The 26,964-nt window shown below is 38.0% G+C and overlaps 1 protein-coding gene across 2 annotated transcripts; it reads right to left on the bottom strand.

Annotated features, from left to right (window-relative positions):
* On the bottom strand, nucleotides 1-26,964 carry LOC100242520 (dihydroxy-acid dehydratase, chloroplastic). 2 transcript variants are annotated; one of them, XM_002285631.5, is made up of 14 exons: nucleotides 26,203-26,964; nucleotides 24,664-24,735; nucleotides 16,922-16,969; nucleotides 7,312-7,466; nucleotides 7,029-7,223; nucleotides 6,841-6,952; nucleotides 6,549-6,618; nucleotides 6,369-6,427; nucleotides 6,166-6,289; nucleotides 5,958-6,028; nucleotides 3,824-3,925; nucleotides 3,506-3,586; nucleotides 397-555; nucleotides 1-293 (listed from the first exon to the last, which is right to left on the bottom strand). In XM_002285631.5, exons 1-14 carry the CDS (start codon nucleotides 26,734-26,736, stop codon nucleotides 243-245), a joined length of 1,833 nt encoding a protein of 610 aa, XP_002285667.1. In that variant the 5' UTR covers nucleotides 26,737-26,964; the 3' UTR covers nucleotides 1-242. The 2 variants fall into 2 exon arrangements, with proteins under 2 accessions (XP_002285667.1, XP_059592953.1); XM_059736970.1 differs by lacking the exon at nucleotides 1-293 and having other exon boundaries at nucleotides 527-2,726; nucleotides 3,490-3,586; nucleotides 26,203-26,915.

Below are 26,964 nucleotides of genomic sequence, written 5' to 3'. Positions count from 1 at the left end.
TTGAAACTCTTGAAGCTTATTAGGAGTAGATTGAAGTTCAAAGTGACTGCACACCTAGAAAAATGTCCAATCCAAAGATTCCAAGTAATAAATAACAAAATTCATCTAAGGATCCTGAAAATGTAAATCAACTACTCTAAAGAAGCCGCAATAAGGCCTAAGGAGATACAGGAGTTGTGTGCCCATGCTCCATCAGGCATACCTCCCTCTATTAAGCATCCAGCAGCACTGACCCCTCTTCCTTATTCATCCGTCACACACCCATCTGAAGCCGATTTTACGTTCTTGATGTACTGAAAATAAATGACATTATGTCAAAGCCAAGCACCAAAAGGAACACATATATATATGTTAAAACAGACCAGACCCCAGGCCAGGAGATGCAGAGAAGCAAACCTTGTATAGAACTCCTTGGTTAGCCTTATATGGTGGGGGACTCCATTTCTTTCTTCGCTCATTCATCTCTTCATCTGTCAGCTGGACATCCATTCTCCTTTTTTGGACATCAATCGTGATGATATCTCCATTTTCAATGAGACCAATGGGACCACCTTCCTGAAACATTTATTTGCATACACATGAGGAAAACTGAATTAATTTACAATACCTTGCCCTGATAAATTATTGTACTTCCATCCATACAGACGCCTATGCATAAATTATAATCCTAGTTGTGAAGAACAGGTTTTGTTGTGGGCAAAGTAACAAAACTACAAGCTTCAGTTTCTTCCTCTGCAACTTCTCTCCCTCAGAGACATTTGACTCTTTTTTTAATAAGAGGGAAGGCACCCCCAAAACCCATTTTATTTTTTATTTTTATTTTGATAGATAAAATATCAATTGTATTGACGGCACCTAAAAAAGACACAAAAGTATATATCATACATACAAGGACGCCTTACTTGGAGCCCAAAATCACTCCATAAAGTCCATCATCAATAAGGAACAATATCCTATAAAAACTCTACCCCTTTCCAACAAATATGTGTACATATATGAAGGATTGTTTAATTGCTTTGTCAACTTTTTTAATATTCCCAAAAGCTCTCCTATTTCTCTTCTTCCAAACAGTTTAAGGTAAGTACAAAGGAGCAACTTTCCGATCTTTTTCCTTCCTTTTTCAAGGACCCATGCCAACTCAAAAAAGCACCTCTCAATGAAGAATATGTCACCTACTTAACTCCAGGAAGGGCATAAATCAGCTATCACAAAGTAACTGCTTTCGAGCAGTGTGGTCAACTGTTTCTTCTTCTTTGCACAAGAAGCATCCGTTCAGGAACCTTATTTTTGAACTAACCCAAAGAGAGTATCATGCCCCACATTGCTTCACATGCAAAAAATAAACCTTCAATGGTAATTAAGAATTTCAAACTATGCCAAAAGGAAATGTCTCCACCCTTCTATACAATTAGTGGTAGAATGACTTAACTGAGAAATTGTCGCTCTTCGTGTTCAGCCAAGCCAAATTGTCTTCCATGTCCTTCCTAATGGTCTGCTCATACAACCTCCTAAAGAAGACTTTCATCCCTCTAAATCCCAATTATGAAACTATCTTATAAACATAGGGTTCCAACTACCCATCCTGCACCTTAACTATCTATATATCTTTAGCAAAGACTATTGTGAGAGCTCTAGAAAAGACTCCCTCAATGAAGTGTCTCCACACCACCTATCCTTCCAAAATTTCACCATACATCCACTTCCCACCTTGACACTGGTTCTACACCTGAAGGCTTCCTAGCCCCTCCCAATTTCTTTCTACACTCCCACTCCTTAACCTTCACTCAATCCTCTAGAGCATCATCACCCCTCTTTTCTCCTCTTATTTCCTAACAATCACCTGTTTCCAAAGAGGATACCATTCAATCACAAATCTCCATAACCATTTTCCAAGGAGAGCGCTATTAAGAGTGAACAAGTTTCTTATATCTAGACTCCCACTCCTCTTATCCATACTAACTATAGACCAATTCATCAAATACGATCCTCTATACAAGGCCCCTCCTCTCAAAGAAAATTGCTATAGATCTTTTCCAGTCTAATGCTCACCCTTTTCAAGATGACAAATAAAGACATGAAGTAAATTGACAAGCTAGACAAAATACCTTTAATCAAAGTTAGTCTTTCTCCTTTTGATAAGAATTATCCTTTCCACATAGCAAGCCTTTTCAAATCTTTCCTCCACCTTGTCCCAAACCCGAGAAGACCCAAAAGGGGTTCCCAACGAAAGGCCCAATCAAGTGCTAGGGAGATTGCCCACTCTAAAACCCCAAACTCCAATCAACTCCTCCATATTAGAGAGGCCCCCAACAAAAATCGACTCACTCTTCTCCAGATTGATCTTTAATCTTGATATTGCCTCAAGAAACATGTACGTCCAACTCATATACTATATGTGCTCCTTCCGAGAATTACAAACAATAAGAGTGTCATCAACAAATAACATGTGAGAGACCTCCACCACCACACCTCTTCCCCTAACTATCAAGTGGTATATTTAAGAACCAATATTGTTGTATCTACACTGTTATAATATTCTCAATATGCAAGTCTGATAGATGGTGTCAAGAGTAATTTGGACCATTTCTTATGAGGTATTATATACCTAAATTGTTTTATTGGTAAAGAATCCCAAGTTAGTGTATGTCACAGCCAAAGTGAACAAAAGTTTTACTCTTGTAACAATAAAGAATTGCAATCAAAGAGTGAAAATAAAACTGGATGAATTGAAAAGATTCAAATCCTTTAATGTTCCTTCCGGCCAAGTTTTTATGGAGCTCAAAAGTCCCTTCAAAGGTTAAGGCCCTCGCTTGGTTAGTAGCACATGGGAAGGTAAACACTAATGACAAGTTGCAATTGAGAAGACCCTACAAAGCCCTCTGTCTTCAATGGTGCATTCTTTGCAAAAGAAATGGAGAGTCGATTGATCATCTTTTTCTTCATTGTCCCGTCACCATTGGACTTTGGCACAGGTTGTTCAATCTAGTAGGTGTGATTTGGGTCCCTCCAAGGAGCATTGAGGATATGTTGGTTATTTCCTTTAGAGGCTTGGGGAACTCAGTAAGAGGCAAGATTCTTTGGCAAATTGCTTGCCTTACTTTGATTTGGATGGTGTGGCAAGAAAGGAATAATAGAATCTTTGAGGATAAAGGGAGAACGGAAGAGGTGGTGTGGGATTTGATTTGGTTTTACTCTTCTCTATGGGCTTCTTGTACTGAAGCTTTTAGAGGAGTTCCTCTAAGCATCCTACAAATCAATTGGATTGGGGTTTGCGTTTAAAGAGTTTGAAGTTTGTTGGGTTTTCTCTTGTTTTTAGATTACTATTGTTGGGTGTTCTCCTTGGTTATTGTGTAGGAAGGACCTCTCATCCTTCCCTTGGTTTTTTTTTTCTCTTTCTTTTGTCTCTTTTTTCTCTTCTGTATTTGTTCTTTTATTAATATAATCTTCTTCGTTTCTGATCAAAAAAATAAAAAAATAAAACTGGATGAAGGAAAAGAAAATGTACATGTGCTTCAGGACATATGTGGCCAACAACATATCCATGTGAACCTCCTGAAAACCTACCATCAGTCAACAAAGCAACATCCTGCCACATAAGGAATAAAATTCCATAAGTAACATTACATCAAATGAAACAAAGGTACTCAGTGTTAAGCAGGTTCATAAAATATGTCTAAGAGAACATACCAAGTACCAACATCAAAACTCTTACCAATAAAATTGTTCAAGGAGAAAAAAAGTCAAGCAACTAAGCAACCACTTCCATATGATCACAAGAAAAAGTTATTCATTAGGAATGTGTCTTACAATTGATGATCTATACCTTCCCAAGACCTGCTCCCATTATTGCGCTTGTTGGAGTCAACATTTCAGGCATTCCTGGCCCCCCCTTGGGTCCCTCTCCTCTAATAATAACTACTTTCCCCTGAAAGTATAACAGAAAAGCAAAAAATTAGATATCCCATTTTGATGAATCAATTATACACCATCCTATCAGTGAGACACATAAAATAGAAAAAATATGACTTTTCCATTGAGTCCACAAATAACCCTAGTTACTGAAATCCATAGCAACATCTACAATTTAATGATGGCATAATCCAGGGAGAAATCTCTGGGACTGAGATAGGCAAAAGGACTTGAACTTTCTGAATATAGAAAATTAGATTTTTGGAAATGGAGTCCCTCAAGTGAGTGCATGGAAATGGCACTATGAACTACTGGAATCATGAGAACTTGACAGAAAGAATCAAAGCGTTTTATTGTTGTATATCTATTGAATCATTAATTTTCCTAAAAGCTTAAACTTACATCATTTGGGTTCACAATTTATATCATCCACTCTAGCACCCTCCCTCACATGTAGCCTCCTTTGGGCTTACACATGTACTTAGTAAATTGAGGAAATAAAATAAACTCTTTTAGGCTTTATAAAGTGAGTAAATAAATATGTGGTGAGGTTCAAATACATGCCCTCCTGTCAAAAGAGGCTTTGATACCATGTTAGATAACCAATTTTCTTAAAAACTTAAGCTTGTAAGATTTTAGCGCATAATGTATGTCATACTCTCCAACACCATCCCTCATGTACACCTCCTGCAACTTGAACCCATGACCTAGTTTTGATACCACTTATTAGGAAGACTTAGCCATCTCCTTTGAAAACATATCAAGATCAAGGACTTAGTCATCTCATCTGAAAACCGATTGGCTATCAGTAAGGTCAAGCAAATCCTTTTTATATGGTTCAATGTCTCACTCCTAGGGTTTAGCCATTCAGAGGCTCACAGTGAGGGGCTTGACCATCCCACACAGCATACCCATCTCAGAGCCTTAACTCATCCCGAGGCTTATAGCAGTGCCTAATCATCTTTGGCCTTTACACAATCACCCCAAGGTCATTTTTCAACTATCATTTTCCTCGGGAGCAGCACTGTTGCATATATAACAATCCATCCTGAAACATGTAGCTCCTGCAACTCAAACCCATGACCTAGACTAACATATTAAATTATTAATTTTCTTGAAAACTTAAGCTTGTAGGATTTAGGCACACAATGTATTATCATACACTCAAACAATATCACTTGAAACTGAGCAGCAATTAGCACATCTGTTGGTGAGACATGACATCTGTGACAAGGAAAATTGGTTTAAGGAAGCTTGGCAAAGCCATTTTTAGTTAAGCACTACAAGAGAAAGCATCTATTATATCCAGGGAAAATTTAAAATTAATACGTAAAAAAAAAAGAAACAAATGAAAATGTGGCCTTAAACCAAAATCATCAAATGAAATGAAGAGATCTTGAGGGTCAGGCTTAACCTTAGTAAAGTTGACTTTAAATACAGAAGTTTGACGCAGAACAGCCACAGTTTAGTCTTTTGCACCAAATAAAAACCTCTAAAAAATAAGCCCAGTACAAAATTGTCTAATAAACGCCAAATACAAAATATTTGTAGGCTTTTTTTATGCAAGAGATCAAGTTGGATAAGCTACACATTTGACATATAAGAAACCATGATCCAAGCTTCTACTCATATTTGCAAACAACAGGTCATTTCTGAGCTATCAATTCTTAATTATAATAAATTGAATATATCATTCTTCAATTATTGTTGACTCCTTGTTTAGAAGAAAACAATCCTGAGAGTTCTAGACCAGAAATATAAAGGGGGCTGTTAGTTTCTGTACCAAATAATCTAAAAATCATAGACACCCCATAACAGAGACAAAATCTGTGCTGCTTTTTAAGACATTGCAACATACAAGAATGAACAAGATCTAAGGCAAGGACATGCCTCTATTTAAAAACATTTCCAAATTAGGAAGCCAGTCCTCATTTGATTTCTTATCTGCAGTTGATGTTAATAACTTGGAGACCCTTAAAACTCTGGAGCCAGACTCCCATTTTTCAAACGATTAGTTCTAAAAACGCCACATTGACCAGTACACATACCTTAAAGCTCATAGGATTCTCTGCTATAGCTGCAATCATAGCTTCCTCACCTTCAAAGACAAGTGCAGGACCTGGTGAACAAGTCTTTGAACAATCATCTCTTTGTTACAGTGCATAAAATTTTAAGCTATAAAACTACAAGGAGTCGAGCAACTTCCAGTATGATTCAGGAAATTATAATAACACAAAATAGCACATAGAACAGAACCAGAGAAATATAGCCCTTCTTTTCCAGTAATTTTTGCAACAGAACCCTCTGGTGCAAGATTTCCATATAAAGTTTGGAGGTGTCCAGTCTTCTTTATGGGGTTTGCCAACGGTCTTATTATTTGCTAGAAGAAAAAAGACAGTAAACAATGAGAAACATGCGTATGTTCATTTTATATCTAAACAGTGAAATGTGCATTTCACCTGATCTCTGGGCAAAGAAGGAAAAAGTTCTGCATTTTCAGCCAATGTCTTCCCAGTAACTAGAAAGAAAATATTAGTATGTCAATAAAGTAATGCCACGAGATAATATAACCTGCCTCCAATATTTTGTTTTGGTATTGACTAACAGGAATGTGAAAATTGTTCTTAAAATCAACATACCTGTTATACAATCCCCATCTAAAAACCCATTTTCCAAAAGGAAGCGAATGATTGCCGGTGTTCCTCCAATCTATTATTATAGGAACAATTTATGAGTTCATCAAGAAGACAGGTTGAGCTTGATAAACCTCTCATGTCATGTATGAGCAAACAGAAAAAGATTGTCATGCCTCAAACAATGCCATGCGAGATGTTATATAGAACTCAGAAACAGGCTGGGACAACATATTTAATTTAAGAAAGAAGGAAAACAAAGAGAAACAAAAAGGGAAACAAAAGAAATCATTGAAACCTTGTGTATGTCCTCCATGACGTATTTGCCACTGGGCTTAAGATCAGCAAGGAATGGAACCTCATCACTTACTTTCTGAAAATCATCAAGAGTTAACTGCAGACCAACAGACCTGCCAAGAATCTTATCATGAGCAATTCTGAGCGATGCAAATCATACCCAGGGGAACTTTCTCACCACACTCTTACCTTGCAATGGCAATTAAATGTAATACAGCATTGGTAGATCCACCCAATGCCATGACAACAACCATAGCATTCCGTAGTGACTTCATAGTGATAATATCTCGTGGTTTTAAGTCCATTTTTATCAAATCCAGAAGATATTTTCCAGCCAAATGGCACTCATGCAACTTCAATGGGTCTTCAGCCGGTGTTGAAGAGCTTTTACAAATTAAAAACAATAAAAAGGTAAAAAGTAAGAAGTGGCACCAAAAACTATGGTCTAAGTGAAAATAAAGAACATTTTTACCTGAAGGGAAGAGACATTCCCATAACTTCAATAGCAGAAGCCATCGTATTGGCTGTATACATTCCACCACAAGCTCCTGCTCCTGGGCATGAATTTCGGACAACATTCATCCTCTGTTCATCAGTTATGGACCCACTGACGAACTCTCCATAAACCTACAACAACAATTATAAGGAAACAAAATATTAATTTAATTTGGCAGATTGCAGGTATACATGTCTTGTCAAATAAGAAATCAAAATAGCAAGTTTGCCACATCTAAATAGAACTTTTTAAACAAATACTACTTAACATAAATAAATATTTCCCAACACAGTAGGTAATACTGAAAATTTTAATAAAGAAGGCCTTGAATTACTTTTAAAATCAGCAATACCAAAAACAAATCAATCAAGATCCACAAAATGTTTACCAAAAGCATGCTGCTTATACAGTAATGCACAATGAAAACTCTTCAAGAATAACAAATCTGTTTCACCATGGAACAAGTGATACTACACATACACCTCCTTCAGACCATAGCTACATCAATATCTCATAAACATCCATCATAGATTTTTCCATCAAGATTCACCGGTCAAAAATGGTGACAGATAAAAACTTTCCAAGATAATTTGCAGCATTAAGTTAAGATTAGATTGCTGACATGTTACAGCTTGAAACTTGACTTTGATATAAATTTTTGCAACTGTTATGCATGACATGTTTTAAACAAAACAAAACATAAAATAAATAATCAAGATTCACCAGTCAAAAATGGTGACAGATAAAAGATTTCCAGGATAATTTGCAGCATTAAGTTAAGATTAGATTGCTGACATGTTACAGCTTGAAACTTGACTGCGATATAACTTTTGCAACTGTTATGCATGACATGTTTTAAACAAAACAAAACATAAAATAAATAATCAAGATTCACCAGTCAAAAATGGTGACAGATAAAAGATTTCCAGGATAATTTGCAGCATTAAGTTAAGATTAGATTGCTGACATGTTACAGCTTGAAACTTGACTTTGATATAAATTTTTGCAACTGTTCTGCATGACATGTTTTAAACAAAACAAAACATAAAATAAATTTTATAGATCAAATAAAATTTTGATACACAAAACTAAACTAATTTGTATTAAAGAAAAAAATAGGAATCCATGAAGATGAACAAAAAGTATGCTCATTCTTTAGGCACCTATATAGAATGATTTTAATCTTTCATTTGCTTACTTTTCAAAGAAAACCAGGGAGCCGGGAGGAAAAATCTCAAATGAAAACTCTTTTGAAAGAGTTTGTAGAAGTCATTTTTTTGGGGCTCTTTGTTTTTGAGAAAGTAGGGCTGATCTATATGGGTCCTTTCGGAGGTTTTTTCTACTTCTAGTCACCATAGAGGGGTGCAGTTTGGGCCATTTGGACCTCTAGTAAAAACAATTCATTGAAAATATATGAAGTCCTCCTTTCTTGGCAACCTCATGTTATGGACTACAATATATATATAGATGGGGTTCCCCTAAACATGATAGGTTTTATCGATTGGTTGGGGTTTTCTTGAGAGAGCTACAGTTTTTGGATTCCTTCACATTTTTTTGCTTTGCCTCTTAGAACATTTTGTATACTACCTGTGTACTTGGTTGTGCATTTTATTTGGAGCTTTTAATATATTTTCATTTCCTATAAAAAAAATCATCAAAAATATATTAAAGGTACAAGAAGGATAAAACAAGCCTTAAAAAGAAAAGTACAAAACCAGTACTAAGAAGGAAAGCAAACTACTAACAACATTAAAAGGAATAAAAAGTTGCAATTCAACAAGGCAAGAAGTCCCATATAAGCCCATAAAAGTGGAGCACCTCATTTAGGCAACTGACCCTACTATATGGTTGGTCAAACAAGGAAACCAATTGCTTTCATTCATTGGCGATTTGTTGTGAATCCACTCTTCTTCAAGGTTCGAGCCAAGGTCATTCTTTGGTTTTCATAGTGCAATCTACTGCTTGGGGCTTGTTGGCTGTTGATAGCTGTTTTTTGCTAGATAATCTCATCTAACAATTAAGGTACTAAGTTGACCCAAAACCCTAAGTTATGAGGTTATAAGCCAACAATATAGTCAGACTGACTGTGATGCAGTCTTTTGGAATCTCTACTAAGTTCCAAACAATCTCAGATTCCTCATTTGCTTTGTGTGAACATCTTGAAAATCCACCTTGCAAATTATAACCATGAAGTTTGACAAAAATTACTTTCTTATTGCAAAACAATCAGTCTTTTGGTTAGTTAGGTGTAAAGGGAAGATCGGTTACTTGAATGGTGAAGGAACCTATTCCTAACAATTTATGGTAGGTGAGACGATGAGAACTTGACTGTCATATCATGGTTACTTTAACTAATGCAACCTCCATTAATGATAAATCTCTTATCACATGAATTCTTTTCAATTGATGAAAAAAAATTCATGAGACTACTCAAGACGATAAGTTTTTTGGTCTTTATTTCTCTATCATGAGGCAAAAGTGAGATGACTTAGAATATTGTGGCAAGACTTGCTATACCAGGGAAACATGCTTCAAACTTCATTGGCAACATTTTCACCTGGATAATCATAAGGGAGCAGTCGATCAGGTAGTATCCACTGCCACTTGCTCATTACATTAGTTGAGAAAGCTCATCTAAGTTTTGATGGTTTTTCCACCTCAGCCTATGGTCCTTTCTCATCAGGAGGCTTTGTAGATTGGATGCTTAAAGTAAGAGCAGAGGGTTTTTTTGTACTTTTTTTTTTTTTTTGATAGATAAACGCACAGAAATATATTAAAAAGGGGGCATGAAAGGCGACCCAGAGTATACAGGGAGTATACAAGTATCACCTACAAAAACCGGAAACAAAAAGGACAAACCCTTACCAGTCCTCAACAAGAACCCAACCAGTCCACAAAATTAAACAAAGAAAGGGGGCCTTCAACTGTGGAAGAATTAGCCCAAGATAAGAGATTACAAATGAAGGAATTTTTCAATCTTTGAAGTGATAGGACCTCATTTTCAAAAACTATCCTATTTCTTTCCTTCCATACCATCCAAAATGAGCAAAGAGGAGCTGCCCGCCAAACCTTACTATGCTTCTTATCCTTTAAGGGAGCATGCCAACCTAAAAGAGTGTCTCTAACCGAAAATGGGAGGACCCAATTAACACCAAATAAGGAGAACAAGAGATCCCACAAAACCTTCGCCTTAGAACAGTGAATAAGGATGTGATTTATCGTCTCTTCTTCATCACAACACAAGGGGCACCTGTTAGCTAAATTCTAGCCCCTCCTCTTTAGTTGGTCTTGAGTGAGCACCTTCCCCCAAGAAGCTTCTCAAGCAAAAAAGCCCACCTTGGTAGGAACAAACGTACTCCAAATAATTCTCCATGGAAACGGGACTGCACTGCTGTGGTCAAGAGAATTGAAACAGGATTTTACAGAGAAAATCCCATCTTTCGTCTCATTCCACACCATCCTATCCTCCAAATCAGCATTCAGCCTCTTTCCTTGAATGATCAGAAGGAGTCTCTCCACCTCCTCCACCTCCCAATCATTGAAAGGTCTAAGGAAGCGGGGATTCCACCCTCCCACTTCCCCCATTGAGTCCCAACAGTCCGCAACCCTCGCGTCTTTAGAAACCGCTAAATCAAACAAGGAGGGGTAGGCCTCACAAAGAGGAGTGTTCCCGCACCAAGTATCTTTCCAAAACCTCACCCTTTTACCATCCCCCACTGAAAAAGAAACATTGTTGAGCAACAACAACCCTTCCTTGCTGATTTCTTTCCAGAGCCCCACCCCAAAGCCCTCCCTACCCCCGCAAGTGCTCCAACCTCCTCTAACAACCCCAAACTTCGTGCCAATTATAAGCTTCCAATAGGAATCCCTTTCAACCGCAAACTGCCAACTCCATTTGCACAAAAGGGCCCTATTGAGAGTAGTGAGGTCTCTAATCCCCAACCCACCCTTCTTTTTATGAGAACAAACAATACCCCATTTTATTAGGTGGGGCTTCTTCTCCAACACTCCCCCTCCCCAAAGGAAATCTCTTTGAATTTTCTCAAGTCTTAATTTTACCACTCTTGGCATACGCATTAAGGACATGAGGTAGGTTGGCATACTCGCCAAAGTGCTCCGAATGAGAGTGATTCTTCCACCCTTGGAAATGAATTGCCTCTTCCATAAGGCAAGTCTCTTGCGCATCCTCTCTTCCATTCCGTCCCAAACCGTCACCGACTTATGCGAAGCACCCAAAGGGAGCCCCAAATAGGTAGAAGGGAGAGATCCCACATTGCAGCCCAGTTCAGCAGCTAGTAATTCAGCGTTCTCCACTCTACCCACTAGCAAAATTTCACTTTTGTTCATATTAATGCGCAATCCAGAGGTGGCTTCAAACCACAAGAGTAACCAACTTAAAAAAGCCAATTGCTCTTGGGAATCCTCGCAGAAGACCAGTGTATCATCAGCGAACAGCAGGTGTGAAACTTGAATTCCTGCTCCTTCCCTTCCCCTTATCCTGTAGCTTGAAAGATAACCCCCTCTCACTACCTTATTAATGAGGCTAGTCAAAGCCTCCATTCCTAAAACAAAAAGGTAAGGGGATAGGGGGTCCCCTTGCCTTAACCCCCTAGTGCTTCGAAAAAAACCGATTGGAGAGTCGTTGATCAGAACAGAAAACGACGCAGTGGATAAACACCATTTGATCCACCCAGCCCATTTCTCCCCAAAGCCCATTTTTTGCATCACTGACAGCAAAAAATCTCAATTGATACAATCGTAGGCCTTCTCTAAATCCAATTTACATAGAACCCCACTTTCCTTCCTTTTCAGCAAGGAGTCTATGACCTCATTGGCTATTAACGCTGCATCAAGAATCTGCCTACCTTCAACAAATGCATTTTGGGTAGTAGACACCACTTTTCCCACAACCTTTTTCAATCTATTGGCTAAGACCTTTACAAGCAACTTGTAGAGGCTTCCCACCAAGCTGATGGGTCTAAAATCGGTCAAGTCTTCAGCCCCTCCCTTTTTTGGGATTAAGACAAGGAAGGTGGTGTTCACACTTCGGACAAACTTTCCCCTCTCAAAGAAATCTTTGAAAAATCCCATAATCTCGTCTTTGACGAAGTCCTAGCAAAAGTGCCAAAAAGCTAGGGTAAACCCATCCGGGCCAGGGGCTTTGTCCCCATTCAACTCTGAAAGAGCCAGGAAAACCTCCTCCACAGTGAACATTAGCTCCAGCCTAGCTGCCTCCTCTGCCCCAATGCTATCAAACTCAAGATTGTTCACACTAGGGCGCCAACCACCTGGATCCGATAAAAGAAACTAAAAGGCCCTCACCACTCTCCTTTGAATATCCTGCTCTTCTGACAGCCAAGTGCCATTGACTTTAATTTTTTTTAGGCAATTCTTCTTTCTGTTGGAATTTGCCATCTTGTGAAAAAATCTCGTGTTCTTGTCACCTTCCTTCAGCCAAATCTGTCTTGATTTTTGTCTCCACGAAATCTCCTCCATAAGCACCCATTTCTTGAAATCCTCCTTAGCCTCCTTTCTCGCTTCTAACTTCCAGTCATTTAAAACTCTTAGCTGCTCCTGATTATCCCAATAAGACACCTTGTCCAAAGCCAGCCTCTTGTTCACTCCAACTTTGCCGAAAACTTCCGAATTCCACTCCTTCAACTTAATTTTTAAAGCCTTTAATTTTTCTGTCAGGATAAAACTATAGGACCCACTATAATTAAAACCTTGCCACCAGCCTTTTAACAAATCCTTAAACCCGTCCTCCTTTAACCACATATTCTCAAATCGAAACAGAGTTGGACCTCTCCTCACTCCTCCCCCATCTAACAAAATGGGAAAGTGATCAGACACCGGTCTTGGAAGAGAACACTGGAATACCCCACTGAAGTGATTTCCCACTCCTCCGAAATTAGAAAACGATCCAACCTAGACCTGGAGAGACCATTCAGCCCTCCAGTCCACGTGAACGGCCCCCCATGGAGAGGCAAATCTCTCAAGGCCAACTCCTCAATCACCTCCGAAAATCTTCTCATGGATCCAGTGATTCTGCCTTCTCTACTACGCTCACTGGGAAATTTGACCACATTGAAATCCCCACCAATACACCAAGGGTCCGACCATAACCCTCGAATGGCACCTAATTCTTCCCAAAACAGCTCCCTATTACGTTTCAAGGTGGGTCCATACACTCCCATAAAGGTCCACAAGAAGCCATCCTCGCAGTTTTTGAAACGGCACGAAATTGAGAAGAGTCCCGCCTCCATGCCTACTAACTCCAAGACTCTCTTGTCCCAAAACACTACAACCCCACCAGCAGCCCCCCTAGCACTCATAGCACCCCAGCCTAAAAATCTTCCCACTCCAAGACTGTGGACAATCTCCTTAGACATATCTTGAATTTTGGTCTCTTGCAAACACACCAAATCCGCTCTTTGCGATCTGATCAAAGCCTTAATAACCTTCCTTTTGGCCCTATCATTGGCCCCTCTAACATTCAATGATAGTATCTTTATCTTCATCTAAGAATCGAAGTTCTAACCCCGCCAACTCTGACCAAAGATTTCTTCTTCTTCGCACCATTATAATTAACAGACCACTCCAATTTTTTCAACTCACGATCAAACTTAGTGGATCCTGAAATCTCTTTCTTGATGTTCTGCTCCCTTCTTCTCTTAGTCCTTAGGAGCAGATTCAATATTTCACCTTCAATACCATCCGTCGAAAAACCCAGGAACCTACTGAATCTCGCCAAACAACTATCGTCCCACCGACCTCCTTTTTCTTCCAAATCTTGTAACAAAACCTCAACCTCACCCCCCCCCCCCCCCCCTCCATCACCACCCAAGGATTTCTCCCCCTCGGTATCCATTTCCCCAGTGCTGCCATCTGTCAGAATAATGCTCAAAGGAAGCCGCTCCTCTCCCTCAGTCACCGAGATCAAACCAGACAAGGCTGCCTCCTTCGCTCCAGCCCGTGCAAACCCAGAAGAAAGAGAAGAAGAAGAGAGCACCCGACCCCCCACAGAAAACGAAGAAATGTAGACATACCTGGAGGCTTCGACACGCAACGCTTCGTCGGTCATCTCCCCTCTTACCACCTCAGAGACTTCCAGCGGCTTCGGAGCTCTTGACATGCCGACAAAAGGGTCAACGTCACCAGAAGCGCCTCTCGCCAAACTTATCGCTTGAGCCCTAGGACGAGAGGCTGAAGGAACTTCCCCTGGGTCAAGGGGGTCGGCGACTCCAATCGCTTCTACCTCCAAGCTTGTCGAAATTGCCCTAGGACAAGAAGCCAAAGGTCCTTCCCCAGTTAAAGCCTCTCCAGCCACTGCTACGAGGCCTTCGAGCCCAAAGCCCGCGCCCTTCTCCCCTTCTCTGCAGCCCAGCTCATCAAGAGAGTTAATGGGCCTGGATTTGTGGCCCACACTCTTTAGAGAAACATTAAGAGGGCCCTGGCTCTCCCCTCTTTCAAAGGAAGGGCCCTGAAACACCCTAATGACAGATCCGTTAGGCCCAGAATTTGGCCCAAAAACAGAGCCATCCAACGTATTACAAGTAGGCTGCTTGTCCCCTTTCACACGTCCATCAGCCAAACCTACCCTGCCCTCCACTGTAGTACCTGCATCAGAGATCACAACAGGAGGGGAGGGAGGAACTCCTCCAATGGACGACACGTCAAGCCTACCCTACTGTACTCTCCACTGCTCCACCTTCTCCCTTTGACTTCCACCATCTTCTTCTCCACCCCTTAAGCCACCCTCCCCGCTGAGACTTCCCGCCGACACCACCTGCGTGAACCAAGGAGGAAGCTCCCACCAAAGTTGCAAGGAATAACATCCCGACCCCACAATGATTTGGACAGAGCTGGGAAACTCCCTTTCCACGCACTTCACAAGGATCCGAGCCCACTGCATCTCAGACGAAGACAACGAGTTATCATCTATAGCTACAAATCCTCCACACCCATCCCCTATTCTTTTAAAAATCTCCGTGCTCCACAAATGAAGGGGGAGCCCAACCACCCTTACCTAGACTTCTTTAGCGCTTGAATCCTTACAGAGACACCCCACCTCAGGGTTCCATCTATTCAAAACAATAACATTCTCCTTAATGTTTCTTACACCTCTAGCTAAAACACGTTCAGCCTCCCTTGAAGATTCGAACTCAAACAACAAGAAGCCTCTGCCTAACATAGCAACCCTTAGATTCCCCTTCAGAGCCCAATGCTGCGACGCCCATCTCCTAACATACTCCAACTCAGGAACGGGAGCTGAGTTGAGACCCCACCAACCTACCAAACACTGTCTCAACTGATCAATCCTTTCTCGCACCTCTCTTTCCCCCACCTCTAACCAGACAGACTATCCTACCCTTCTCGAACTTATCTTAACAGCATTTGCATAGGGTTTCAGCTCCACCCCTTTCTCCCGCCACTAAACCTTCGATCCTCCTTTCTCCCTCGTCAAGTCCTCTGGTCCTTTGGGAGCCAGAAAGACACTTGATGGGGCCACGCCAAGATCTCTCAACCTCACGGCCAATAAATTCCAACCAAGGGACTGTCCCTTCCCCTCTGGAAAGATTAAACTGAACTTTTTTGATTCAGAGTCGCGCACTGAGCAGAGGATGAATCTCCCTGCCTCATTCAACCGACGCTCCAACTTATACTTCCTGTTCCCCTCCTCCCAGCCAATGGCCCATCCTCGATTATTAGACTCTCTGCAGCAAGTTTCTACTCCATCTAGTAAGCACCGTAAGCTCGCCTCCCCGAATCTAATCCAAGAGGAGATACCTTTGCATCTCTCCCATATGCACCCTTTCAACTTTCCTCCCAACTCCTCAACCAGAATCTCGAAAGATTTGGACTCCACCACAAAACAGCTTCTTCCTCCCCTGGGGCCACTAGCTTCTCTCCAAGCTCTCACTCTCTCACCAGTTATTTCCACGAACTGCAGACTTTTCAGTATGCATAAGCAGCACCCATTACCAGAACAACAAGACATTCAAACCTTAGTCCATGTTTTTACGTTTTTTTGTACTTCATTACACACTTTGTTTAGATGCTTTATCTATCTATCTATCTTCTATCTATACATTTTTTTGATAGGAAATCTATCTATCTATCTATCTATCTATCTATCTATCTATCTATCTATCTATCTATACATACATATATATATATATATATATATATATTCTCTTTCTGCCTATCCAAAAGAAAAAAAAAAAATCAGTAGTAAAATAAGAACTATCAAAGTTAAGGCCTAACCTCCAAAAAATAATTAGTCCCTGAAGTGCTGAAGTTGGTAAATCAATTAGCCTTCCTATAACTACATTTATGGTCCCAAATACCCCAAGAATCAGAAAGCAAGGCATAGCAAAATATCTATTTGATGATAGAAGGAAGTTATTTTATTCATCAGTCCTGTATAAGCATAAAAAAGTAAAAAAACCTCTGGAGAACAAAAAAGGGAAGCAAAGTAATAGAAGAAAAAGTTACAAGGAGGAACCAAACCCTAAAACCAGGAGTCAGAAGCCAAAAGAATATGTGCATATATTAAAGCTTAAAACAGAAAATCACTGTGTACCTGAAAGGCAGATATTATGTCGTAAGTATGGCCTTGAAAATGACCAGGCTGCATATGAAATAATTAAAAAGAATGAATCACCGGCAGCTATAAATGCCACTATTTTGTTGATAAATATAAAGGTAAATGAATGATAACAACCAAAAAAATAAAGCATCCAACTTCAATTATGAAAGCATTAAAAATCAATCATTAGTTCATTACACAGTTTATAATAGAGAAAGACTGGAATTAGTATCATTTCTTACATCATGCCATTTCTCAAAGATGACTTCATACAACATTTCATATCTCAGTATAAAGTGGTGTGCCACATTTTCAACACATTCATCTTCAAGCCCATCCCTTTTTGTTAGTACAAAAAGGGGTGTGCCACACTACACAGGATGGTATGATTGGGATCCCAATTATAATTGTCAATCTGCCTCTAGCTTCACAATTTTCAGCAATTAAGTTAATTGGAATCAACAATTTTACAGAACTAACCTATTTTAACTTGAGAACAGTTTGACGTAATTCGGTTGTAATTAATGATGAGACTGATCAAACTATTAATAGCATATAATAATTAATTTAGTATGAGTTTTAGAAAGCAATTTGGAAGTGAAAAAAAAAAAATTGGAAGCAAAATCATTTTCTGAAGTACAATTATTTAGGGAAATGATTATTTGCATCATTATTTTGATATTTGATTTCCTATCTATATACATTGGGTGTGCCCCCTTTTTTTGGTGTCTCTTAATACAAGCTTTTGTCTATCAAAAATAAAAATTGATATTTGATTTCAGGGATAAGATATATCAAATTAAATTGTTTGGACATATATGGTAGGAAAGATAAAATTAACTACTCATAAATTGAGATATATATATGTTAATAAAGAAAAGTAATTCTCTTTTGGAGAGACTCGTGACAACGACAATATCCTAACTTACTAATGCTTCCCTACCTACCTATGGATAGCAATAGACCATAACTACTCCAAGATCAACTTCAATAAGCATAAAGTAGCACCCTCCTCCGCATGCGCATACACTAGAAAACAGATTAAACCAATATTGGATCTAATTGCCCAAAATATTACAGATCAGACTAGGGAAAAATAAACTGAACAACTGAAAGGAAGAAAACAAGAATAGAAGTTTTGGGAGAGAATAAACCTGGTTTATTGAATTTTTAGGCGGCATAGAATGTTGCAAAACCCATTTTTACAGGTGAATCTGAACTAGCCATTATGGGCTCTTTAAGGCTCAAACTGCTAGTAATAGTTGAGTTTTTTATGACCCAACACAATCAAATTAAGATCTAACTTAACAAGTTCCATAGTTATGCTTGTAATGTTCAAACTTTTATTGTCCAACAGTTAGCAACAAAAACCTGACATCAAGTCAACAGTAGAATTATTTAATACCTCTCCAAAGTCTTTTATCTTTTTAATGTGGTATACTTAAGTTTTAAAGCTTTTGAAGAGAAATTTTGAAATGGGAACTATTTGACTTAAAACCTCAAATTTGAAATGGCCCCCACCAGACTCAAAACTTCATAGTTAATAGTGAATAGTAGTAGTATTAGTGCTGATAATAATAATAATAATAACAACTCCTTTTTTTTTTTTTATCTATTTGTATGTATTTATTTATCAATTTGAAATTGAAATCCCTACTTTCCAAATTTCTTTGAAGGTTTTAAACTCCATATCGTGGAATAGAATGAGAGTTTTTTTTATAAATTTTAAATATATTAACTATCAAGCTATTAAGTCAAATTTCAATTTCTAATGATAGATTATAAAAGCTCAAACATACTAAGCTTAAGACCTTGTTGGGTTTCACCACTAGATCATAAAAGCCCAACAATCAGGATTTAGTAAGTTCACAACAGTCAGCCCTATCTCACCTATGAAAAATAGGCTTCTACAGCATTCTAGACCATTGAAATCTAGATAAACTAAGTATTTTTCTCTCCCTATATCCCTATTCCTCTACAAGCTATAACAATTCTCTCCAGCTCTCCACTACCTTCAACTTATTTCTTCAAGTAATTACCCAAATTTTCTACACTTTCTGGGCAATCACATAGGACAGGTTCATTAATTTTATCGAGAACATGCACATAAAGGAAATACTATTGTAAGCCTTTTAGGATATCTTAGAGTGGTTATTGACAACTAGTAACCACATGTAAAAAAGCAATAGCAAATTCAGAACAAAATCAGTGTTAAATGATTCCCCAAAAAAAGTCAGCTTTTTTCCTTTTTCTTTGATAGGTAATAAAATTTATAGATATGGCCAAAGAGCAATATGCCAAAGTATACAAAGGAAATGGAGAATCAATAGACCACCTTTTTCTTCATTGCCCTGTTACCATTGGACTTTGGCACAAGTTGTTCAATCTAGCAGGGTTGGCTTGGGTTCCTCCAAGGAGTATTGAGGACATGTTGGTTATTGCTTTTAAAGGCTTGGGGAACTCATTAAGAGGCAAGACACTTTGGCAAATGGCTTGCCTTACTTTGTTATGGATGGTTTGGCAAGAGAGAAACAATAGGATCTTTGAGTATAAGGGGAGAACGGAAGAGATGTTATGGGACTTGATTATGTTCTTTTCCTCTCTTTGGGCCTCTTGTATTGCAGCTTTTAGAGGAGTTCCTCTAAGTGCTTTACAATTCAACTGGATTGCAGTTTGCGCTTCAAAAGTTTGAGAGTGTTGGGTTTTTTCGGTGTTTTTAGTTTTCTTTAGTTGGGTGTTTTCTCTTTTGTTCAGTTTTTGTTTTGTGGGAAGGACCTCTCATCCTTCTCTTGGTTTCTTCTCTTTCTCTTGTATCTCTTCTTTCTCTCCTATGTCTTTTCCTCTATTAATATACTTTTCTTCATTTCTGATCAAAAAAAAAAAAAAAAAAAACAACAACAGGCATCAAACAGCAATGCCAAGAAAGAGAGAACACAAAGAACTCTCTACCTCAGCACAAGCCCAACCAATCTACACCATTAGCCAAAGGCATTGAGCCTTTTTTATGTACAATGTAACCCCTGCTAAAAGGTTACTTGGAATGAACATTTCAGCTTTTAATCAGACTCCTCATTTTCAAATGCTATTCTTTCTTTCCTTCCAAATCATTAAAAAATGCATAGAATAGCAGCTGTTTGTGTCTTCTTACTTTTTCTCACCACAAAAGAACCATGACAACTTAAAAGACTTACTTTGAGAGTGAAAAGGAACACTTAAACTACACTAAACAAGGAGAATAACAACCAGTAGAAAACCTTTGATTTGGCACAATAAAAGAGATTGTAATCAATTGACTCCTCGTCTCTACAAAGAAAACAACTATTCACCACTGGCCACCCTTCCCTCTGAAGTTTATTCAACATCAATACTTTTCACAATTGGCTTCCCAAGCAAAAAAAAAAAAAAAAAAAAGAAAGATAAAAAACTTGCTTTGAATGGACCCATGAATTTGAAATTATGCCTGTTGGGAAGGAAATTGATATCCCTAGCTCCAAAACAAAATAGAGATATGTGACAGAAAAAACTGTGTTCTTCAAATCCATCCAAAAGACCATATCATTTTCATCCTTCTTCACCAACTCAGCTTGCAATCTTGAGAAAAAAGTCTCAAAAATACCCAACTCTCGATTGTTTAAGTGTTTAAAGAAATGCAGATCCCAAAAACATCCTGCACCTATCTATTTGATAAATCCACCACCCAAGCCTCCTTAGACAAGGCTCAAACATACAAAGAAGAAAAGTATACACAAAAGGATTCCACTCCATTTATCCTTCCAAAACTTCACTCTCCTTCCATTACCCACTGCAAAGAGTGCCCTACAATTAAAGAGGTCTCACCCTTTCCTAATAGTTTTCTATAATCTAGTCTCATACCCATTTCTCACCTCACAAGGAGAGCTTGATTAAGTGATCAATAGCTTATAATGCCTAGTTCCCCCATGTTCTTATCCATGCAAAAGACTGTACATTTCATGAAATGTGGCCTTTTCTCCAATGTCTCACTTTCCATAGGAAATCTCTTTGAATCTTTTTGAGCCTCAACCTGACCTTCATAGGAATTGAAAACAAGTATATATGGTAGACAACAAAATAGATAAGGTGCTTCAAATCAACAAGAGCCTTCCACTTTTGAAATATATTGCCTTTACCCTATCAACAATCTTTTACAAAAACTCTCTCCCAATCTTTTGAAATATATTATTACTTGTTTTATCATTTCTTAAAGTTTTTCTAATCTCCATAAGTTTTAATCAATTTTTGTCTTATCAATATTTGCATCTAATATTTCCGTAAAATCTAGTCACCAATATTTCGTCAGTTTCTAATATTTTCATCCTTGGTATACCATGAAGTTATTTGTTATTGTCTAATTTTTATATGCACACAATTTAATTGATCTTTTCTATAAAACATATTTAATTTGTTATCTTTTGTTAAAAATGAAATATTCAAAAATGTACTAATTTATATAGAAAAGAAATTTAGGAAATTTTTTTTTCCAACAATCTAAAGTTAATATTTATTTATTAGAATACTCGTTCTAATTTCTATAAAAGAAAATTTTAGGAAAATAAAAAAAAAATCCAATAATATAAAGTTAATTATTATTATTATTATTATTATTTTTGATAGGTAAATAAGAATTGTTAAAAGAAAGAAAGTATACAAGTCATATACGAAGAAAAAAGGACAAAAAGGCGCGAAAACACAAAAACTTGCTACCGCACCCTATTGTGAGCTTACCCAATCCACAAAGTCTAACAATGATAAAGATCCACCCTTAATGTACAATCTAACCCAATCCCAAAATAGATACAAAAAAGAATTTTTAATTGTTTGATTCATGCTTTCAAAGTTGTCAAAAGCCCTCCTATTTCTCTCCCGCCATAAAGCCCAAAACATACACAACAAAGCAGCTTTCCAAGCCTTCTTCCTCTTTTTACCCACAAAGGACCCAACTCAGAAGGACCTCTCTAACTGAACAACTCAACAACCATTGAATGCCAAAAAGTGCAAAGATCAATTGCCTCAACAAACGAGCTTTCGAACAATAGATGAGAATATGGTCACTAGTTTCTTCTTCTTCCTTACACAAGTAACATCTATTAGGAATCCTCCAACCCCTCTTTTTGAGTTGATTTAGAGTCAAAATCTTGGCCCAAGTTGCTTCCCAAGCAAAGAAGCTAATTCTCATAAAGTTAATATTTATGTATTAGCATACTTTTAAAAACTAATAGCTCAAAAACATTCTCTCAATTTCAAATTAATATATAAAGCTTATGTTAAATTAACTTGCAGATCTTCTTTTATAATTAGAGAGAGAGAGAAACAAAGAAGAAAAAATAATATCATACAACCCAATCCAGTACACTCTTATAGAAGAAGTAAATTCCCTATACTTAGTCAAGGAAATAACCCCACTCAAGAAAACCAATTAACCTCCTGATTAGCTAATCTAGGTCTTCATCTCAAGTACACATCAATAGAAGTTTCTCAATGGAATCTACCTCATCAGATTATCACCACATGCACCTCTGCCTCCACTCTTAAAGTCAGCCCAAGAAATAACTATCATTGGGTCCCCCCTTCAATGATGAGATTCTCCCCCAAGAGTTGAACTATCTTAAAAAAGATCCTCCTTCACCTTATCTTGGATTGGTACCCCAATCTATCCAAGCATGAAAAAATAAAAAATTGCATGGGATTGAAACTGAAATATCATGATCGGGTCGACCAGGCCAGATCATGAGTGAATAGAAAATCGAAAATGTCAATAGCAGTTGCTGTTCCAGCTGAAATACTTGGAATAATTCTACCACTTCTACTAGGAGTAGCCTTTTTAGTGCTAGCTGAACGTAAAGTAATGGCTTTTGTGCAACGTCGAAAGGGGCCGGCGTCGCAGTTTTACCTACAGGTGGTACACATTTGGTACCTACCAGACAGCCCTCCGTAGGAACGGGTCTTCCCGTAGTTCCTGAGTTAGTTGACACTCATGTCGATAAAATGATTTGAACCATTTATTGGAAAAATGGGAGGAAAATGCGCTAACATGCTAACAGCTTCGAATTCGATAGCACTTGCCATTTTCTCTTCTCTTTGATCCGAAAAGAAAGGCATAAGTCCCACATCGGATTCACTTGTGCCATCCCCGCTTCCTCCTTGTCGGCCTTTTTAAATAGTAGTATGCGATAGAGTTGGAAATCGGTTCGGACATAATCCTCTTCTCTGGGGGATCTTACTAATAATAAAATAATAAATACGATGGTTTCTCTTTAGGGTTTATTCAGGCTTTTTGGGCTTTGTTAGAAGTGGATCTCATAAAGTTATGGAGGAGTGTTGGCATTGAAAATGCTGCAGTGGGTATTCTAATACCTAATGATTTACAAGCCCTTGGTGGGGTCATTAAGGAAATCCTGTTTTGGGTTATAAAAAAAAGTATCACACACCTGGAGGTAACAAACATGCTTTTTGACACTATGAATATCACAAAGCATGCCACCCAATCCTTGTTTTTCAATAAGAAAATGATAAATTATTCCTAAAACTCCAAATTGTTTTCAACCTATTACCAAGCAAAGAAAACTAGAACTTATCCCTATGACTCAAGAAGTCCCAAGGTATATAATAAATCACTCTGATTTTATCAATTGTTCATAAATTATTTTCAAACTAATTCTAGAATGCAAGTTAGACTATTATCCATTCTCTTTGATGTGCACTAACATTTCCCTAACTTCAATTTTTGGAATTTCTTCAAATAATTTAGAATACCCCATAATTGATAAGTTTCAATGAGTTGTCCACAACTATGATAAATACATGTTGACCACAAAATCTCATAATCATTTTGACTTCAAAGTTTCATATGATGTTCAAGAAGTCACCACAGGACTCCATCCTTTCAACAAACTAATAACAATCATAAACTCAACCAGTAAGCTAGAGAACCTAAATGCACTACAACTTTTTCTACTTCTAGATCTATCAAATTTATTCCTTATTTCCACAATTCTACAAAATATGAAGCAAAACAGAGATTACACATAATGATTTTAATAGCAAGCTGCATAAAGAATGCTCTGTTAATTACTTAGATATTCAATTTGCTGTATTTCAAAACGGCAGGAATGTCCTATACCTTTAACTAGTATATGCAGTTTGTTTCTTAACCTCCATATTTTGTAGGTTAAAAAAAAAAAACTATAGAAAACTTAAAATAATAATACTAATAACAATAACAATAACAATAATAATAATACTAATAATAATTCTTAATCTATAACAAGTTAATAATAATAATAATTCTTAATCTATAACAAGTCAACAATAATAATAGTTCTTAATCTATAACAAGTCACTTTGTAACAATAAATTATCAATTTGATCATATTTTGGAGAAGAATCCATGCCAAAGAAAGGAGGGAAAGGAATTACAAGCTTAAGCCATATCTTCCTTGACCTAACCCTTTTGTCATCAATATTAAGTTAAATAAATACAATAAATAAACAAATAGAGTTGAGAAATCACTGCCCCATACACAAAGCTTTTATCTCAGAATGATATTTCTTTTGGAAAAGGAAAGTCTCCTAATGTGAAAAATTAACCGCAGTCTGTTCTATCAATTTATAAGAAATTAAACTAATGACAAAGTTTTGCAAGTTAAACATAGCACTTAGAAATGCAATATAAGACTTCCACTTATATAAAGAACTTTCAATAACCAAGGATATCTAACCTTGATAGCTCCACCATAAACCATAATACTAGGTCGATTGAGCCGTCCCATTGCCATTATTGTACCTGGCATCTGCAAAAATTACTAGCATCAGATTAAAATGATTTTGAATGTCACCACCTATTTTACCAAAAATAAAAGGAAAAAACAAAGAAAATGAAAGAAAGAGAGAGGAAGGGAGGGAGACATTAGTCCTCTTTTTTCCTTTCCCCTTGACAGGCGAAGGGAGGGAGATTTCCTTTTCTTTTTGATAGGTGAAGGGAGGGAAACATTAGTTGCAATATGATTTGTTAAGGCACAGATATAAAAGAAGGCAGGCCTAATTATTTGATGTTAAGGAGATGAAAGAGAGGCAATAAGTAAAGCACAACTTTTAAACACACACATACACACAAAAATTTGAAAGTCTTGGTACTGCAAAGACTCTTTAGAAAATCATGCAAACTCCCATAAAGATCAAATTTTAAGCAATAGCCTTGATCAATAAAATGAATCACCGGAGACCTCAACCATTTCAAACCACTGATAATTGCATGAATGTTTTACCCCAAAATTAGTGAAGAGGAGAAATGGAGCTCTTCAACGAGATAGTCTTAGAATATCAACCAACTCTGGCATCTGAATTTAGTATAAGTACAAAATCCTATAAACTGCCTCCTCACCAACATAAATACATCAAATAGGATTTCAACATCCAAGCTTTTAAATATGATTAATTATGTTTCCAAGCCAGAAAAGCTACCATCATTTTTCAACCCAAGTAGAGAGACAAAGTAGCATTTGAAACCAAGATATCAAGTTTCAGCCAGCATATGTTCTAAGATAATCAGCACTCATAAAAAGGCTACAAACTGAATAATCTCAAATCACCAGTGATAGAATAAAACATGAAAAGCACATATTTTCCAGCAATCAGAAGAATCACCAATGTCTTATAACAGTGGCATGATTAGAACGGCCCACCCAAAAGGAAAGAATAAACAAAAAGTGACCCATTCAACTGAACCATAATCATAAAATCAAAATCATAAAAACTTAGATGTGCAAAAAAAATAAAATACAACACATGAGCTCACATTTTAAACAGAAGTTCACTGAGTAAAAGGGAAAAGCAAAAAAGCATAGAACAAAAGGTCACATTTTTGGCATAACCACAGGACACAGTTGAGGAAAGGCAAAAGCAGAAAAAATACCTGGCACTTTTGTCACAACCCCATAAATAACCAGAAGAAGCAAAAAAACAGAGACCAAGAACATACAATTTTTATCAAAAAAACCATAATTCAACAAAGGGGATATCATTCATAAAAACCCAATAAAGATAAGGCAAAAATAAACACAGCATTGCAAATTCTTGTCATAATCATGGATACCCAGTTGAGAAAAAACAAAAAACACAGCACAATAGCTTACGTTTTTGTCACAATAATAAACATCCAGAGGAGAAAAATTCGAAGACGAAATACAAAAATCCACATTCTTCGTCACAATCACAAATACCCAAGACAGAAATGGCAAAGAACCAAAAAAAAGGCTTACATTTTTGTCACAACCGGGAATAGAAATGTTGCCATCATACCACTGAGCAGACATGACCGTCTCAATACTATCAGCAATCAAATCCCTAGACTGCAAGCTATAGCACATGCCTCTCGTGCCCATTGAGATGGCATCGCTGACACCAACAGTGTTGAACCTGAACCCAACCATGCCGGCATCTCTCACCCCCTCCTTCACAGCCTCTGAAAGCTTCAACAAATGCATGTTGCAGGTGTTGCCCTCGTACCAAACCGATGATATACCGATTTGAGGCTTGTGCATGTCCTCATCCGAGAGACCCACGCCATAGAGGATGGCTTGTGAGCCGCCCTGGGACTTGGGCTCGGTGACATGAGAGCTGTACTTGTTGAGCTTGTGGGCCGTCTCTTTCACTGCGGGTGGCGGCGATTGGGCTACCTCGGTCGATGCTCGGACAGACACGAGGCGCACATGAGGGGGAATTGTGGTTCTCGTGGCAGTGATGGAACCGGTGGGAATGGCGCGAGGAGAAGGGGTTATCAGAGCTGCTTGCATGGTGGCGCCCGGGAATGATGGCGGCTGTGGTGGAGGGTTGGGATTATGAGGTTTTGGGCGGCGGCGGTTGTTGTGATGGACAGGGTTTATGAGATTTTGGGGACGGGAACTGATGATGAGCGTTTGGGAAGCAGACGTGGCAAACAGTGCCGTTGTTCACTTTGATCCTTTTCTGTTCTTTCTCTCGTCTCATCCGAGCTCACGCGCATTTTAGATGACATGCTCCAC

This window comes from Vitis vinifera, chromosome 5 (assembly GCF_030704535.1).
Source record: "Vitis vinifera cultivar Pinot Noir 40024 chromosome 5, ASM3070453v1".
Taxonomy (NCBI): Eukaryota; Viridiplantae; Streptophyta; class Magnoliopsida; order Vitales; family Vitaceae; genus Vitis; species Vitis vinifera.
The sequence above is the reverse complement of the archived record's forward strand: the minus strand, read 5'-3'. Positions and strand labels throughout refer to the sequence as shown.

Excerpts from the sequence above, each read along its gene's own strand:
- LOC100242520 (XM_002285631.5), bottom strand. The coding sequence starts at position 26,736 with ATGCAAGCAGCTCTGATAACCCCTTCTCCTCGCGCCATTCCCACCGGT. Across the intron at positions 6,953-7,028 it reads CATTTAATTGCCATTGCAAG|GTCTGTTGGTCTGCAGTTAA; the intron begins GTAAGAGTGTGG and ends GATTCTTGGCAG. Across the intron at positions 6,428-6,548 it reads AGATGGGGATTGTATAACAG|TTACTGGGAAGACATTGGCT; the intron begins GTATGTTGATTT and ends TTTTCTTTCTAG.